The 18385-nt window shown below is 42.8% G+C and overlaps 3 protein-coding genes across 5 annotated transcripts; all 3 read left to right on the top strand.

The window, feature by feature from the left end:
• The first annotated feature begins 2539 nt into the window (after positions 1 to 2539).
• LOC124670536 (short-chain dehydrogenase/reductase 2b-like) lies at positions 2540 to 5359 on the top strand. Its single transcript, XM_047207019.1, has 5 exons — positions 2540 to 2645; positions 2732 to 2984; positions 3403 to 3468; positions 4169 to 4363; positions 4938 to 5359. The coding sequence occupies exons 1-5, from the start codon at positions 2608 to 2610 to the stop codon at positions 5319 to 5321; spliced, it is 936 nt and encodes a 311-aa protein (XP_047062975.1). The 5' UTR covers positions 2540 to 2607; the 3' UTR covers positions 5322 to 5359.
• A 534-nt stretch (positions 5360 to 5893) lies between these two features.
• On the top strand, positions 5894 to 17383 carry LOC124670537 (salutaridine reductase-like). Of its 3 annotated transcripts, none has more exons than XM_047207021.1 (5): positions 5894 to 5943; positions 15890 to 16133; positions 16229 to 16291; positions 16443 to 16637; positions 16739 to 17383. In XM_047207021.1, the coding sequence occupies exons 1-5, from the start codon at positions 5909 to 5911 to the stop codon at positions 17117 to 17119; spliced, it is 918 nt and encodes a 305-aa protein (XP_047062977.1). In that variant the 5' UTR covers positions 5894 to 5908; the 3' UTR covers positions 17120 to 17383. The 3 variants fall into 3 exon arrangements, with proteins under 3 accessions (XP_047062977.1, XP_047062976.1, XP_047062978.1); XM_047207020.1 differs by lacking the exon at positions 5894 to 5943 and adding an exon at positions 15651 to 15780; XM_047207022.1 differs by lacking the exons at positions 5894 to 5943; positions 16443 to 16637 and adding an exon at positions 15651 to 15780.
• LOC124670538 ((+)-neomenthol dehydrogenase-like) lies at positions 6537 to 7671 on the top strand. The gene is made up of 3 exons (XM_047207023.1): positions 6537 to 6571; positions 6727 to 6921; positions 7005 to 7671. The coding sequence occupies exons 2-3, from the start codon at positions 6736 to 6738 to the stop codon at positions 7383 to 7385; spliced, it is 567 nt and encodes a 188-aa protein (XP_047062979.1). The 5' UTR covers positions 6537 to 6571; positions 6727 to 6735; the 3' UTR covers positions 7386 to 7671.
• Positions 17384 to 18385: the final 1002 nt, after the last annotated feature.

Raw genomic sequence — 18385 nt, 5'->3', positions numbered from 1 at the left:
AAGAGCAAGTACAATAAGTCCTAGTCAGCTGGCTATAAGAGCAAGTACAATAGAGTCCAGTCAGCTGACTATAAGACATTAAATAATATATTTTAGATGAGTTGGAGGAGAGAGAAGAGGAGAGAGAAGGGAGGTGGGCTACTATGCAATAGTCAGCTCTTGCACGTGCTCCTAGGCACCTTGTGAGAGTGAAAGGTGGGCCATATATTAGTAAAGTACTACATTCTTATAGCCAACTATTGTACATGTTAGCTATATAATGACTACAAATGATATGATATCTTGTTATAGCCAACAGTTGGCTATACTATTGGAATTGCTCTAAGGATTAAAATAATATATTGTTACCTAGTTGGAGGAGAGAGATGGGGAGAGAGAAGAGGAGTGGGCTCTCTTGCAAGAGCCAGCTCTAGCACGTGCTCCTAGGCACTTTGTGAGAGTGAATGGTGAGCCATGCACTGATAAAGTAGTACAATTCTATAGCTCACTATTATACATGTTGGCTCTATGTTAGCTATAGATGACATGACACATGGCTTATAGCCAAGAGTTAGCTTTACTATTAAACTTGCTCTAAGAGCACACTTACATTCTCTCTCCTCTTCTCTCTCCTCCAACTAGACACAAATATATTATTTTAATTTTTGTAGCCAGCTGACTAGATTTTATTGTACTTGCTCTTGGTGGCTTTCAAAAGCATTCATTCTATGAAGCGAAAGAAGGGGAAGAAGGGTCATTGTGTGGTTCATCTTGACATGACGAGACCGTAATACCGTATGACCGTGTCGATGGACCCTTTCTTGAAGTTATGATGTTAAAACTAGGATTTACTCGGAGGCTGTCTCAAGTGATCATGAAGATTTGTCACCCATGGCAACGCTGATACCAATCTACACAAGTGAAAGTGTTGACTGGCAGCCATGGGTAGATGACCCTGAATACAAGGCCGAAATTCAGCTGGCAAGGGAAACGTGATCGAGCAGGCTTTGCTGTCAGTAAATGCATGTTTAGTACGTACTCGCAACTCGCAAGCAAGTGAGTGGATTGGTACAGTCTACAATGCATGCTGCAACTTGCAAACGTCTCGATGATAATCTACATGTAGCACGCAGAGAGAGCATTGTTAAGGCTGGTCATAGTGGTAAGTATCATATAGTAGTATCATGCATATGATATTTGCATATGATACTATCTCATAGAGTAGTATCATAGCCCATGCTATATTTATTGTTTTTTAAATCTCAATCCAAATAGTACCGTATCATAGCACGTAAAACTGGAAAAACTAATTATAAACAAATGTTGTACATAAATTTGTATTGAGATTCTACAAATAAATAAATATTACTAGCATGTGATACTACTACATAATACTATGCATTGTGGAGATAATATCATACAGTAGTATCATATGCATGATACTGCTATATGATACAGTACTTCCCATTATAACTAGTCTAAGGAACACTTGATTACGTAGTTACTCTTTTGAGTGTACTGGACATTCTTAAACCAATCCCACTAAGTAAACAAAAGGTCAATTACTCTAAGAGAATGATGGCACTACCGAGGAGAAATGACTCAGTCCCGTGCACGAAACAACTACGTTTCTTTGCCTATCATTGTATCTGCTATTTCTAAAACTTGATGAAACTTAATTATATTTGCTAGCACGAATCGTAAAGCAAGAAATAATATGAATCCGATGGCAACTACATGTAGAGGTGTAAATAGATAGGATAATTTCCGCGTTGAAACCGGCTTCCGAATCCGTTTTAAGGTGTCCATATCCGATTTTAAAGAATCCGGCGGATAAGGATATCCGATTTCGAAGTGGTGCTCCAGATACGGTATAGGATATGGTATAGCAAATAGCATACGGATATGGATTATCCAAAATTTAATTAGGATAATCTGAAAGTTTTAAACCGGATAATCCAATTTTCAGTCAAAAGCTAATGCCAATCTCACAAGGTTAATAGTTATTGAGTTACCGAATTCATTTCGCGAGCATGGTTAGATCTATATCTATCAATGTTTGAGTTCTTCCATGCATTGTGTCTCTTTTTCTTAACTACACAAGATTAAAAGTTTAAATCCCTCTCAAGATTTGCAAAAATTATATTTATCTACTAGTGCAAGCATATATCCGACTATTTTTGTTTCCAGTCCAAATCCGTCCCGTTTCCGATTCGAATCCGCGGTTCGATATATCCGCATTCGAATCTGAAACCGTTTAATATCGCTCCGATTTGAATCCAAAAAATATATGTGGTAAAGAATATAGTAGAGCAAAATTCGATCCGATCCGATTTATTTACACCCCTAAGGAGAGGAACCCTCCAAGCTCAACCTGCCCAAGTGGTTCGGCCTCTCCCATTTCTCTTCCGATCGTAACCCGGTTCTTACTTCTTAGTAGCTGGATCAGGCCGTTTAGCCCAAATGTCATGGATCGCGGGCCATGCCTTACTTACCAGGCCCATCACAAAAGCAATTTCATCAGAAAGAACAAAGGGAAAGTGGACGATGAATCATCTTCTCCAAGCCTGCAGAGTCCAGAGCTCACACACCCATCCTCGACCAGCCGCGGCGAGCCGGTCGGGAAATATGGAGCCGGCGGCCGCCTCGAATCCGTCGAGCAAGAGGTTCGATCGCTCCGTCTCTCCCCTTTCCGGTCGCCTTTCGCAGAAAATTTGCCGGAACCTCTGTCACACTGCTACGTGTAATTTAGGATCGCTGTGGTTACCGGAGGGAACAAAGGGGTTGGGCTGGAGACGTGCAGGCAGCTCGCGTCCAGGGGGCTCAGGGTCGTGCTGACGGCGAGGAACGAGGCGAGGGGGCTGGAGGCGGTCGAGGGCGTCAGGCGCTCCGGCGGTGGCGGCCAATCCGATGTTGTCTTCCATCAGTTGGATGTCACAGACCCTGCCAGCGTCGGCCGGCTGGCGGATTTCGTCAAGAATCAATTCGGGAAGCTCGATATCCTGGTATATACATACCCCTCCTTTACGCTTTGAATCGAGGGCCTAGCAGTAGCAGATTTGGGCTCGGGCAAGCGGGCATTCATACTGTTCCACTGAGCTCGACAGAGAACCGTGCATTTTATTCAGACTCGTAGGCGTAAAGTTCAAATTAGAATCTATAAATACGAATAAATTATGCTTAGTTCATTGTTATATTGAAATGTAAAATTATCATTGGAGCATCTTTTAAATAAAATTTCCAGGCTTGTACTAGTTAAAGTTGTGATGCTGTTTTTACTGCTCTTGCAAGGAGAGCTCTGTTGTTAAAACTCATAAACTATGCTGTTCCGATTACCGGCTTCTCGTTGGGGTTAGTATAGAAGTGGTTTTTCATTATTCTTTTAATTCATAACCACGATCAAGTGATTTATGTTATTTGTAGATAAACAATGCAGGCATTTCAGGCGTTGATCGAGATCCAGCTTTGGTTGCCAAAGTTAAAGAACAGGTAACCAATGTGAAACATTTCTATTCACGAATTTTCAGTTTGTCAGTAGTTAATATATAACTTTGTTTCAGAATCAGGCAAACTCATCAAAATAATAATATTTTCATCTTTCTTGAGCTGTTTGTTGTTATCAATGAACCGTAGCATGGACATAAGATCATCATTTCTTGTAACAACTGGATCGTAGTTTAGCATGAGAGAACACATCACGCTGATGCTATGATACTAGATGAACCTAGAAGTTTCAAATTTGGATTGTAGAAATCATTCATCAACCGCAATATTGATATAAACATCATTACTTCTTGTATCTACTGGAGCATAGTTTAGCATTACAAAACACATCGTACTCATGTTGTAATACAGACTGAACATATAAGTTTGGATTGTAGAAATTGTTGATCAAAGTTCACAATCCTGAAATTGTGCTTTGCAGCTACCATGTTTCTATAGTCAATTATGCGTTAAATCTTAGAATTTTTTTCGTGTCCATATCACATAAGTAAGCAACGAATATGTTTCTGAAAAACTAGGTAAATAATTAGGGGTTGTACAAGTGGATCGTGCAACCTCACTTCTAGTTTAATTAGTCGTTTACTTTGTATTCACTAATTGAATTTTTTGTCAAGCGAATGAACTAGGATGGGGTTGGCCATCTCTGATAAGTTGTGTAACATTTAACCTGTCCATGCATGGATAGGTTGAAAGCATGGATGTTGATCAGAGAGTTCAATGGATGAAAGAAAATTCAAAAGAGACATACGAGGAAGCAAAGGGATGTATGCGAACAAACTACTATGGGGCAAAGCTTGTCACAGAGGCACTACTTCCTCTTCTTCAGTTATCCTCCTGTGGAAGAATTGTCAATGTCTCATCAGGCTTTGCACTGCTAAGAGTAAGTAATGCTAACCACGCAGCAACTCGACATGATATAGCAGTTTCACGAATTACATTTAACATTACCGAGGCCAAAATATTTCTGCTACAGCGCTTTTTATCTCTTCATTTTGTTGAGTTTCTTAGGAGTATCTGTGTATCGTTGGAATATGCTTTTCCAGTGATATTATTATGTGACTACTAAATAGCTTTTCTGGATAAGGGATATCTTCCTTTTCAGGGAAATAAGGTATCTCTGTTTGCGTACATGATATTTTTTTTCCAGTTTAACTTGTTTACTCAGAGGCAGTAAGGGTGTGATTGCATTGCATGTACTATAGGAGAGCATCTTATCACATTTTGTAGTGATATGGTCTTCCTACATCGACTTAGCATTAATTCAAAATAATTATGACACGAGTTCGAATTTTCTGTGATTGTGTGATACTTGAATGTTCCTATTGTTCCAACCCACATCGTTGATCCTCCTCACGTTATTTTCTCCCATCAGAAAGCATTGCGGCTCAAATTACAGAAAACTAGGGCAATGCACTGGTTCTTTTTTGTTTAATATATGTTGCTTTCTTGAGCAGAACTTCAACAGCGAAGAACTGAAGAAGGAATTTGATGACATTGACAACCTTACTGAAAAGAGACTGGATGAGCTGTTGGATTTGTTCCTAGAAGATTTCAAGGCCAACTTAATAGAGGCACATGGGTGGCCAACGGGTGGCTCATCGGCCTACAAAGTTGCCAAAGCTGCCCTCAATGCGTACACAAGGATCCTTGCCAAGAAGTACCCTACGATGCGCATCAACTGTCTGACACCCGGTTATGTCAAGACTGACATGTCAATGCACATGGGAGTATTGACACCTGAGGAGGGTGCTAGCAACCCTGTGAAGGTTGCTCTCTTGCCTGACGATGGTCCTACTGGTGCTTATTTTGACAGGAACGGCGAGGCCTCTTATGTGTGATCTTGCCATACGAATAAAGTTTCTGCCAGTCTTACTTTCAAGTATGAGACAAAATGAGTTATGCTGTAATAGATGTCAATAAAATGATGCAGTTTGATGTGTGCCCTCAATTAATCGTCATGCTGATGCTGAAGATGAACTGGTAGAACTTGTGAGCTCCTCTGCATTCTGCATGGAATCTTTTAAATTATTGCAATGGAGTAGGATATGCTCCGGCATGGTGTCACTCGTTATATTGAGATGATATTTATACCATGTTCGCAGGACCGAGCACCCACGCTCTGCTGTGTACCACTGCCATTTCGACCTGCAACGCCTTCGTCAAATTGGCATTTGAATTGTTCGATCAGTTGTCTATCTGGGTATGGGCACAGTCCAACGAGGCGGCAACACACACATGCACGTGTGGGTGCTGTCATGATATTGATATCTGTGCCGGACGAGGACGACCAGCACCACAAAGACGACCAAGATATGACCGAGTTGGTTATAAATCTCTTGCTCTCTTCCTCCCATAGCCGTATCTGATTGTGACCAACCCATCGATATCTGTGATCCTGTTGTTGGAGCTCGTGGTTTTTCACATCATGGAGGGAGCCATCTCCAGCCCGTCAAACACGAGGTTTGCCCACGAATGCTTTGCTCTTCCTCTTGACGCTGCCTTTTGCTAGAATGAACCTTGAATGTATGTATGTACTGCCATGATCGATCGTTACCATTGCTACTTTGCTAGGGTTGCCGTCGTCACCGGCGGGAATAAGGGGATCGGTTTCGAGGTGTGCCGGTAACTGGCAAGCGGCGGCATGATGGTCGTTCTGACGGCCCGAGATGAAGCGAGGGGCAGGGAGGCTGTCGAGAAGCTCAAAGGGCTAGGGGTCACCGGCATCATCTTCCATGAGCTAGAGATCACCGATGCTTCCAGTATTTGTACACTGGCTGACTTTCTGAAGAGCAGTTTTGGCAAGCTAGACATTCTGGCAAGTCTTTCGTTTCATTTTGTGCTCCAGCTGCTAGCTGCATAGAAGGTTTTTTTTTTTTTTGTTGAGATGTGCGTCGAAGGTTTTAGGCACTGCTGATAGGTAGTTGTATTATGTTAACCTGCAGGTGAATAATGCCGCAGTTGGTGGGGTTGAGTACGACCAAGAGCTCGATACCAACGAGGAAAAGGTGAGGCCACGTTGCTCTTTAGCAAGCCGAGTTTTTGTACTCCGTATATCAGATCAATGGACCTGAAATAAACACAAACAAAGGTCATTGATAAACTGAAAGTTACAGCAAAGTCAAAGCTGATCGAATGTTACGAATCATTGTAAGAACCATTGTAAGAACCTGGGGGGGCTTAATTTGTTCTCAGATTGCTCGGTCAAATAAACTGAACAAGTTTACTTGTCGGTGCATACAACAGTTTGGTGGCATGGATTTCCACCAGAGAGTTGAATGGATGCTGAAGAACGCCCAGGAGCCCATAGGCGCTGCAAAGAAGAGCGTGCAGACGAACTACTATGGCACAAAGCATGTAACCGAAGCCCTGCTGCCTCTGCTGCAATCTTCCTCTGACGGAAGAATAGTGAACGTCTCCTCTGATTATGGGCTGCTAAAGGTAAACGTTTGAGTCCTTTTTTTTCAATGATCATGTTAAGGCAATACTACCATACATAAGGGATTTCAAATCGAGCAATGCAGCATATCAGCAGCGAGGAGGTGAGGCAGGAGCTGAACAACATCGATAGTCTGACCGAGGAGAGGCTGGACGAAATGCTGAATAAGTTCCTGAAGGACTTCGAGGCTGGCGTTTTGGGGCCGCAAGGGTGGCCTACGAAGTTCTCGGCCTACAAAGTGGCCAAGGCCGCCATGAACACGTACTCCAGGATCTTGGCGAGGAGGCACCCGGCGGTGCGCGTCAACTGCGTGCACCCAGGCTTCGTCAAGACGGACATGAGCATGAGGTCGGGGGTGCTGACGCCAGAGGAGGGCGCTCGCAACGTGGTGAAGGTGGCACTGCTGCCGAACGACGGGCCGACCGGCGCGTACTTCGCCAAGGGCGAGGAGGCGTCGTTCCTGTGAGCTACCTGCCGTGTGTGCACCGTCCGTATGGCTGACGATCCAGCTTGATCGTCTGCCACTCACTCGCTGTCGCTGCGGTGGATGGTTTGTATCTGAGACTGTTGCTTGCTAGTTTGAGATCCCACAGTTATGTTGCATTGTTGCGGTACTTGTTAGGGTGTGAACTATTCTTTCCGTTCCAAAATGATTGAAAGTCGCAATACCTTCACTGTTCTCGGCTTTAGTGTACAGTATGGAGATGGAGTTAGAAGTTTCATTCAGTTTCCTAATACTAATTCAGGGAATGGATACATGCTTGTTCTGAACATCGTCTGCTAATTTGCTTGTGGTTCAATCTACTGTGCCTTAATGCAGTTCGTTTTAGTCTGTCAATGATCTTTCTTTCTTTTTCTGTGCCTACTGGATGAACTGTGCCCTAATCCAGGTGTATTGTGAACTGTGGTGCTTTCATAAAAAACAAGTCCATTGTGGATCTCCCTCCAAAAAAAATTGTGTCTTAATGCAGAAATCAAGAATTTTTGAAGAAAATGTTCAGCAAGAGGGAGCTGATGGGAATCATGCAAGGTGAGTTATCATTGCTCCAGAGTTCAGACTAGTTATCTCTGATGATTATTTTGAAGCTTTAGGTAATTTCCACTGTCCAAATTATTCATTTTTGTAATAACAATTACTTTCTCTGGTATGATGTTTGCTTGCGAATTTCTATCTATCTTCCTGAAGCCCCAAAGTTTATATTCGTTTTGTTCTAGTTAAGAATATTTAAGGTCTAAGAATGTAGTTTCATATGAGGGAATTGTTTCCTTAGCTGCAGCTATATTGTGGATGTGATCAATGTCTATTAGTCACATAGCCTACAGAAATTCAGTTCGGCTCCCGAGTGCATATGCTCCCTCCACCCAAAAACATCACTCCCTATAGGTTTTGAGTTTTGTAGCTTATATTACCCTCACCCACGAAAATGCGACCGGCGATTTCAACGATCTCATGATTGTTCATAGCCAGTGACTAATGAGCTTCTTTTACGCATGGTGGTATTCAGCTCCGTGGTCGGCGACATGGTGATGCTTGTGACGGGCGTGAACAGTGTCATGGTGGTGTTCGGCTTCGTGATCGACGACGTGGTTGTGACCTGCGTGAACGGTGGTGTCATGGTGGTGCGTGGTTTCGTGATCGCCGATGTGGAGATATGTGATGGGTGATCCCCATGTTACTATATAGATGAGGCTAGAAAAAGCATGCGACTAACAAAAAAAAACACTTGTGTACCACCATATGTAACCCATCAAATAAAGTTATTTTTTTACCTTAGAGCTTGTATGGAACGTGCAATACTTTTCATCTCCCCATCGCTGAGACGCAAAACTAAGAGCATTGTAATGTCCCAGGTTTAGAGACGATCGAGGGGTAGATTTTAGAAAGGGATGTGCATTGCATTGTAATTTACGGGGAAATTTCGTGCTTTTAAACAAAAACTGCATCGAAGGGGGACAAGTTTCTCTCTCGACACCTTACAGGGTTAGGGTTTCGAGAGTGCGACAAACTTGCTCTTATCTAACTAAACTAGGGTTTTGAGAAGAGAGGGGAGAGTTTGCATCACAACTTAAGTTGCATGATTGAATTCAAACCTAAGTTGAATTTGAATTTCAAATTCAAACATCAAATAAATATCTCATAAATTCAATTGTGAGGAAATTCATTAAGTAAATTATAAATAATAAACAATATGAACAATTAAAATAAAGTAAAGCTCATTAGAGAAAACTTTGAGCTTTATTGATAACCACACATTATACATTGTCAATTACAATATTCAGAATTGAAATAAAGGAATTATTACAACACATTACACAAATTGGGATAAATAGAAAAAGAAGATATAAGAAAAGTACAAGTATGAATCTATCCTAAATACTACAATGTGAATATCATCTAATCTTGAGCTTGAAGATCATCTTGTCCATTTGATCATCATTTTGAACCTGCACATAAACACAACAAACACAAGTTATGCCAAGTGGCATAGCCACTTGGCAGGTTAGAAATAAAATGAAAGTTGAGAGGATAGGCCAAAGCTGCCGAGCTGATCCTCTCACAGCCAAGTGCAAAGTATCAGGAACACACACACACACAGGCAGCTCACACTGCATGTGTGCATGCTCACCAGCACACTCACACAGGGGGAGTCACCAACACATGCCAGGCTAAGCTGTCGAGCAGGGAAGCAAAGGCCAGCCATATATAAGCTTTTCACAGCCAAAACCCTAGCTATTTGCTTCATCCATCGACAAGCAACAGGGTAAGTCACCAAGAACACCGAGAACAGCTAGAACTAGAAGAACAACCAGTGCTGTTCAACCTGTCCAAACTCACCACTGAACCAAACCAAGAATCACAAGCCACAAGGAGGAGCAGGGCAAGTCAAGCAAATCACCAGAAGCAAAACCTCTACACCAACAATATTTCTAGGAGCTGGAGTGAGGTATACAAATCATCATGAACAAACCAGATGGTTTTGTTCATAAATAAGCATATGCATCAAGCACACACATGATCAACAGGGTGTGATACCCAAGATTGTGTCATCATTTGGTTATTAAACCATATGGTGCAAGCAAGAGCAGAAAGGCCACTGGTCAATCATCAAAAGGGAACAACAGATATAACAATAATTGCATAACTGCAGAAATCCAGCAAGAGATGAAAGCACAAGTCAGCCTAGTTGCACACACTTAGCACCTATAGCTAATTGGCCATCAGACATAGACAAATCCTTGTCTATTTGATTTCAACATCAAAGGCTACTGGCAATCCAATAAATGGATCACCCAGAGAGCAGTTAGTGAGCCACAGCAAATCAACAAGAGGGGAGCTACCCTAGAGCAGCATATGAATATTGCCAGGGTCACCTCAACCACTAAAACAGCCAAACCACCAAGCCAAGTACAAATATCATCACCCAGATTAGGGTTCAAAGATGAGCTAGGGTCCCCAACCACTGTTGGCATCCCTCTAGCTCAATCAAGTTTATTACAAGAATCATCACTGCAAGCAGTTCATCTCATTTATCCATCAAACAAAGCAAGGTAATACAGATAAATGAATTATACAAGTACCCAAGTCACCAGAAACATGCACATGATCCAGAGGATCACTTCAAGCATCAGCTGATGCTTGAGCAAGCACCAGCAATGATCTGTGCCACACATATACACACAGATAAGTAACAGCAAGGCACATGCAACAGATAATCAATCCAATGACCAACTGTTGATGATCACATGATCATCAAAGCTTGCTAGAGCATGCTGCTGCATGCTAGAACTCATTCCAAGCATTAACACATGGACAGAAAATTAAATTAATCATATAACTGAACAATTGCATCACAGATAAGGGCATCAGGCAGCACAATTGTATCCAGAAGCACTTCATCAAAGAAAGGGACAGTTAAATTAACAACTAGGCTCAAATGAGCATGTCCATGAATTAAAGCACAGATAAAATCTCATCAAAAGCACTGGCACTTGCCAAAGGCAAGGATCATCACAGCATGATCAAGTCAGGGGCAAGTAATGACATATACAGGAGAGGCATAGTACACCAAGCAACAGCAGCAGCACACACGCATGCACAACAAGCGCAAGCAGCGGGCACGGCACAGCATCTCCATGGGAGAGGCAGGCCAAACCCTAGAGCAGAGCACAGAGAAGGAGGAAGGAGGAGATTATTGGAGGCGTGTACCTGGAGCAGAGCACCGGCGGGCCATGGCGGCACTTGTTGAGTACGCTCGTACTCATACCACTCTTAAATCCCATGCTTAGATTGCCTGAATCGTCTGGAGGAGGACTACGACAACAATGAAGGAGCCGAGATCATCGGCTATGAAGAACCAGACCTCTCTGGAGGTATAGAAGGTGTAGACTACCTCATCGTCTACGGATCCGGAGAGGCTTCCGGAGGAGATCAAGCCTAGAGACATCCAGTAGTAGTAGTAACCGAGCAGCCCGAATTCTTAGCATTTAGCTGCTCGAGGCAATAAATGTATAGTTTAATGAGACTTTTATATTGTAAGCTAAGTTGGGTTCACCTCGAACCCAGGAGTATCCCTCTGAGGACCCAAGAGGAGCTCCAAGACAATATATGTTTGATGCTTGTAATAATAAGTGAATGAGTTATGGACCCCGCTATGTTCTGTTGTACTACTCTGAGGGATGTAATATTTGCGGAATGGTACTTCGTGAATGTTATATCAACGACTGGCATACTACAACATGCAGTGGTATGCAGGGTCACCACAAGCATCCCCAGTCGCGTACCCTAAATCGTTCCCCAAACGGCACCTGATTAAGCGTTTGGGGGACGTTTTTTGTCCGTGCCGCGTTTGGGGGACGTCGCTCCCCAGTCGCGTCCCCCAAACGCCCTCCTCAAATGAATATTAGTGTACGAAAATAAATGTTTTCATTCAAATTTGGTTATATATTACAAAGTTTGAATGAAAAAGGCTAGATTTTATCTAACCCTAGCCTACTAACCGTCCGGCGGTGCGTTCGACGGTCCTGCCCCGTCGTCGCCTCCCCTCCGCCGCAGCTCCTGCTGCGCGCGCCGCCTCTCCATGCGTAGGGCGGTGGCCAGACGCCGCTGCTCCAGCAGTGCATCGTCGCCAACCCACCACAGCTACGCCGCCTGGAGGGAGAGCTCGACGGCGCGTCGAATCTACGCCTCTTCGCGGGCACGGGCGGCGTCCTGGAGCTTCTTCTCCGACTCAAAGGACTCGACAAGCACGCGTTGCTGATCGGCCGTCTCGTCCGGGTGCGGCCCGTCATCGTAGGACCATTCAAACTCATCATCGTCGTCGTCCTCCTGCTCCGCCTCCTCCTCCTCCGCCTCAGCCTCCTCCTCCTCCTCCTCCTCCTCCTCCTCCTCCTCCTCCTCCTCCTCCTTCATTCACGCCTCCAGGCGTGTCGCCAACGCGTCGGCCTCCACCGCCAATGCATCCGCCCGCCTCCCCCAGGCCGCCTCCGTTGCCGCTTGTTTATCTTCTGTCCGTTTGCAAAACTAATTTGAAGGATGGTTTTCTTTTCCTATAACATTCCTCCTCCACCCAATATTACTAATATATTCGGTAATTGGTTGAATGGAGTGAATAAGAAAGATAAAGAACATATTCGTCTGCAATTTGTTGGTCGATATGAACTAGTAGAAATGATATTGTGTTTAATAAACAGAAGGGAACCAATTTTTTGCAGGTTATTCTTCGTGCGGCGTATTGGATACAGCTATGGGCATACCTTCGAAGGAGCAGCGGGATACTATGGTTACTGGATGCAACCATCTATTGAGGGTCACACAGGATTGTTATTTCCAGGCTACTGGATGACGGCATATTAGAAGAATTGAAAATTGATAGTCTTTGTATACTTTTCATCTTTGTTTGGCTGGTCCTTTTCGCGACCTTAGATACTGCATGATTGTAATAAGTATACACTTTGAACATCTTTTTTAAATAAAGGACATGGCTGTGTGCATCTATTGATGCAGAGGCCGGGGCTATGCTTCCATATCGATAAAAAACAACGTCAAGTACATATAATATGAAAGTATATTTCATGAAGATTCTAGTAATGCTGATTTGATATTATAGATGCTAATATATTTCTTAAATTAGTTTGGTCAAACTTCATCATTTGGCTTTTAAAAACTAGGATGCACTCATTTGATAGAAATGGATTTGATGTACGTAGCACTATTTTCCGTTTAAAAATCTGGACTGCTCATGAGGCCATCCATGATGTGCATTGTGGCTGCTCATGAGGTCATCCATGATGTGCATTCCAAGAAACATTCGGGTTTAGTTTTGAAATTAGACTACAAAAAAACCTATAATAGAATTGATTGGAGTCTTGATAGCATGTTAAAATCTAGAAGATTTAGTGAAACGTTCAGAAAGCTTGTCAGATCCATTTTGGAAAAAGGATCTTTTTGTGTGAGAATAAATGACATCAATAGCTCATGTTTTGTGGCTGGGAAAGGGATTAAACAGGGTGATCCTCTCTCCCCCATCCTTTTCAATCTAGCTACTGATGTTTTTATAATTTTTTTTTCCAAAGCTGCTTCTCAAGGATTAATTGCTGGTCTTTTATCTGGAGCTATCTCAGGTGGTGTCACCAGTCTCCAATATGCTGATGACACCATCCTTTTTCTTGAAAAAGATTTAGATATGGCAAGGAATTTGAAATGGCTATTAACATGTTTTGAGCAAATGTCAGGCATGCGTATTAACTATCATAAAAGTGACTTATTGACTATAAATGTGGATGACGAAGAAGCCAATCTGTTTGCACAGATCTTTGGTTGCAAGTTATCTGATTTCCCATTTATTTACCTTGTGGTCCCTCTTCACTTTTCCAAATTAAGAAAATAAGATTTACAACCCATTTTGGATAAAATTATTAAACGTATTGCTGGCTAGAGAGAGGTAAGTTGCTCTCTTATAAGGGGAGGCTTATTCTGTTACAGGCCTGCATTGCTAGTATTCCAATGTATTTGCTTTCTTTTCTTAAATTTCCTAAATGGACTATTAAAGCTATTAATTCTCAAAAGTCCCATTTCTTTTGGGAGAATGTTGGTGATTCACATAAATATCATTTGGTTAATTGGGATCTTGTTTCCCAAAAAAGGAGTTTGGTGGTCTGCGTATTCAAAACATCAGGGATTTTAATCTCTGTTTGTTGGCTTCTTGGATTAGAAGATACCACATGGATAATAATAAAATCTGGCGTATGATAGTTGACTATAAATATGATTTATCCCCTAATCTACTTAGAGCTAATCCTCTTCAGTGTTCCCCTTTTTGGAAAGGGGTCATGTGGGCCGCATCTGCAGCAAAAATTGGCTATAAGTGGCAGGTGGAAAATGGTCGTAAAATTTTGTTCTGGGTTGACACCTGGATTGGCAACTGTTCTTTAGCTATCCTTTTCTAGAATTTATATTCTATTGTTAATGAACAATAAATTACTGTTGCCGATGCCTAGGATGGTACTGATCTTAAATGTTCTTTTAGAAGAACAATTTCCCCTGCTCTTTACAATCGTTGGTTTGAGTTGGTCTCTTTAATTAGCACTATCCGTCTCAATGCTGATGAGGATAGTCCAATTTGGTTGTTTCACTCTTCTGGTACTTACTTGGTTAGATTTTATATGGGATAGTTAATAATCGTGGGGTTATCCCTGTTCATACCCCTGCAGTGTGGAAGCTACATATTCCTCCCCGTATTCATATTTTTTTGTGGCTTCTTGCTAATGATAAGTTGTTAACTCGATACAATCTTAATAAAAGAAGACATGTAGATGACGTTTCCTGTTTGTTTTGCAATGAATATGAAACTGCTAAGCATCTATTTTTCGAATGTGTAGTTGCAAAAAAAATCTGGGATACCGTCTCATCTATTTTGGATAAGCCGCTTGGAGATGATTTTGAATCTATTGCTAGATGGTGGTTGAGTGAGGATAAAAACTCTGTTATTAATATTTTCTCCTCAGCTGTTCTCTGGACTATTTGGTCAGTTCGTAATGAGATGTGTTTCCAGGGTCTAAGATGGCTAGGTGTGAAGGAAATGTTACGAAGAACTGCATCTCTTACCAGGAGTTGGCGCCCCCTCTGCCTAGACAAGCACTCAAATCTCCTGGATGCAAACCTAAGGTTGCTGGACCATCAGCGTGGGGAATTGCTCCGGATAGCATGGATATGACTTCGCTGCTGATGGGACTTGCGGGCAAAGATCATGCAGGTATCCATCCAGCTGAAAGAGTGAATCTCTGGCGCCAGGCCATCGCATGTGGGAAGCTTACCAAAAGTGTTCACCTGTAATGTGGCCCAGTAGCTTCCACCATGTTTTCCTGGTTTTTGGTGCTTTCTAAGTTTTGTAAGACTTATGTGCTGAATGGACGAGCTCACAAAATCTCGTTAAAACTTTTGAACTTGGTTGCATTTTAATGGAACCTGGGATTCCACCCCTTCTCTCTAAAAAAATCTGGACTGACGTGATATCAACATGAATGAATGATATGAATCACCAAAAATGTGCGGCTCACTCGTAGCAATTTTCAAGTGCACGATTCTGCCACGGCGCATCCGCGAAATCGCCATCTCACATAGGTCCATCATTCGTCGGGGGTAAAACGAAGTGTATGTATGGCGTTTGTGGCATGATGTCCATTATTATCCTGTGCCGGACAACCACCACCACAAGGAGACAAAGGCGAACCGAGGTATCACCGGAGCAGTTACATAAACGTATCTGGTTCTGAGGAAAGCCACATCTGCCATCGTCTTCTTCGTGCTCGTGGTTTTTCACCCAGCTCATGGAAGGAGCCAACTCCGGCCCCCAAAACACGAGGTAGGACTATGCATACTGACGCCGCCGTGTATCCTCGCTAAATTTGGCCTGTAGTATAGTTTTATCATTATTCAGTATATGTACTGCTCTGATCTGTTGCGTTTGCTAGGATTGCCGTCGTCACCGGCGGGAACAAAGGGATCGGTTTCGAGGTGTGCAGGCAACTAGCCAGCGGCGGCGTCACGGTGGTTTTGACGGCCCGGGACGAGACGAGGGGCACGGCGGCCGTGGAGAAGCTCAAGGGGCTGGGGATCAGTGGTGTCGTCTTCCATCAGCTGGACATCACAAACGCTTCGAGCATTGCTGGATTGGCCGATTTCTTGAAGACCCGTTTCGGGAAGCTAGATATTCTGGCAAGTTTTTCGTTTCCCTCTACACCTGCTAGATGCAAAGGCTTTGTGCAATCGGCCGGTGAAGTGATTGATGTATATTCTCTGTTAATTTGCAGGTGAATAACGCCGCAATTGGTGGGGTTGAGTACCTCCAAGAACTCGATACCAATGAGGAAAAGGTGAGATGACGTGTTTTTTTTTTCATTCCTCCTCCTGTAGATGTGAGCTGAATCCGCTAGCTGATCCGATGTTGCGAATCCACGCGACTCTGCACTGAATTTTTTTGGACACACGAAACTGAACGTGTTTATCTGACCTTACATACAACAGTTCAGTGGCCTAGATTTCCACCAGAGACTCGAATGGATGTTCACAAACATCAACGAGACCGTCGACGGCGCAAAGGAAGGTGTGAAGACAGACTACTACGGCACCAAGCATGTAATCGAAGCCCTGCTGCCTCTCCTGCAATCTTCCTCCGACGGGAGATTAGTGAATGTCTCCTCTGATGCTGGACTGCTAACGGCAAGTTCCCATCACCAGTCATGCTATATAGTGATGCACCAAAATTTCCCCCATATCCTACCTTTGTAAGAGTTTCTCTTTTGATCCATGTGTACGTGCAGTTTATCAAGAACGAGGAGGTGAGGCACGAGCTGAACAACATCGACAACCTGACGGAGCAGAGAATAGACGAGCTGCTGGACAAGTTCCTCGAGGATTTTGAGGCCGGGACGTCGGAGGCGCAGGGGTGGCCCACCGTTCTCGCAGCGTATAAGATGGCCAAAGCCGCCATGAACGCGTACTCGAGGATCTTGGCAAAGAGGCACCCGGAGCTCCGTGTCAACTGCGTGCATCCAGGCTACGTCAGGACCGACATAACCATGGGCTCGGGTATCCTGACGCCCGAGGAGGGCGCGCGTAACGTGGTGAATGTGGCGTTGCTGCCGGAGGGTGCGTCGACCGGCTTGTACTTCGACAAGGGTGAGGAGGCGCCGTTCGTCTGAGAGATGCTTACCCTCGCCGTGGCTCGACCGCAGCTTACGACGCCACTGCCTTAACTGGTTTTGTGGTAGCTACACTGTTTGTTTTAGATGAGGATTTACATTGAATATTCATAATTGCGTGGGTACACCGCAAAAAAAAATCGTGGGACCTCAGAAAAATATAAGCCATAAGCCAGACTAAGAGGAAGAGTAGAATATACTAAGACGAATATTCAAACCATGTAGTGCAATGGTTACAATACAAGGAGTTTGAAGATCATTAGAGATCATTAGAAAACTCCAAGAAGAAGAGTAGATACTGAATTAAAAAAAATCGAGCTTCAATATTAGGAGGAAGAAGTTAAACCTTATTTTCATTAGGTTGTTTGGAAGTACCTATATAGTATTGTCATAAGAATACTTTGTGGATGGATTTCTTAATAAAACGGCTGTGTGCATCGATTGATGCACATGCTAGGAAAACCCCATTTCTAAGAAAATAGTATTGTCAGAAGAATGTCAGACCGAAAGTGGAGGTTTATACCTCGAGGAAGCAAAAGTTAGACTTTAACTTAAGTAGGGGAATAATAATAATTACTCGAAAGTAAGAGAACTTAAATAAGTCAAAGGTGAGGAAATTGGATGAAGGAAATATCCGGAGAACAACCAAAACTCAATAAAGCTGAAGGCCAAAAAATTTAGAACAGTTTAACATATAAAAACAAAACACTAATATGAAAATAACAGAGTATTTTTATCATGGAATCTAATAAGTACCAAAGTAGACCTAAAGAGATGAAGAAGAATCCATGATTTGATGGACTAAATGAGTCTAATATATTCTTGGAAAATAAACCACCAAGACTAGGCATGCTATGAAATACTTACTAAGTACCATTATTGAAAAATGGAAAGAAAATGTATGCAAAAGTTCCTTAAGGTCGAGAACCTATGAAAAAATAGAGAAAACTTTACCATGATGATTAATAAAACCTATAAGCAGAAGAAGATATTTGGATTAGTGGACCTTCGAAAAAGAAGACGGCAAGTTCATCGTGGTGGAAGAAATCATAGGATTGATGAAGGTAGTAACTAGTCATTCACACAAAAATGGATTTAAGGAAAAGTCTAGACACGAGGTATACCCAAATAATACCTATTGATATTACAACGGAGTTTAAGAAATGTCGTGATCTGTTCAAATCAGTTCTATATTCTAAAATGCGAGAGAGTTTAAATTTTGGAACGAAGTTCGGTTTAAGGAGGAGAGACAGTAACATCTCAAGA

The sequence above is a fragment of the Lolium rigidum genome, chromosome 7, assembly GCF_022539505.1.
Source record: "Lolium rigidum isolate FL_2022 chromosome 7, APGP_CSIRO_Lrig_0.1, whole genome shotgun sequence".
Lineage (NCBI taxonomy): Eukaryota > Viridiplantae > Streptophyta > Magnoliopsida > Poales > Poaceae > Lolium > Lolium rigidum.
This window is presented reverse-complemented; position numbering and strand designations above follow the sequence as displayed.

Bases quoted from the DNA above. Each gene is read 5' to 3' on its own strand.
- LOC124670536 (XM_047207019.1), top strand. From the start codon at position 2,608: ATGGAGCCGGCGGCCGCCTCGAATCCGTCGAGCAAGAG. The intron at 2,646-2,731 runs GTTCGATCGCTC...CGTGTAATTTAG, and splicing joins TCGAATCCGTCGAGCAAGAG to GATCGCTGTGGTTACCGGAG. The intron at 2,985-3,402 runs GTATATACATAC...TGTTATTTGTAG, and splicing joins TCGGGAAGCTCGATATCCTG to ATAAACAATGCAGGCATTTC.
- LOC124670537 (XM_047207021.1), top strand. From the start codon at position 5,909: ATGGAGGGAGCCATCTCCAGCCCGTCAAACACGAG. The intron at 16,134-16,228 runs GCAAGTTTTTCG...GTTAATTTGCAG, and splicing joins TCGGGAAGCTAGATATTCTG to GTGAATAACGCCGCAATTGG. The intron at 16,638-16,738 runs GCAAGTTCCCAT...GTGTACGTGCAG, and splicing joins CTGATGCTGGACTGCTAACG to TTTATCAAGAACGAGGAGGT.
- LOC124670538 (XM_047207023.1), top strand. From the start codon at position 6,736: ATGGATTTCCACCAGAGAGTTGAATGGATGCTGAAGAACGCCCAGGAG. The intron at 6,922-7,004 runs GTAAACGTTTGA...CGAGCAATGCAG, and splicing joins CTGATTATGGGCTGCTAAAG to CATATCAGCAGCGAGGAGGT.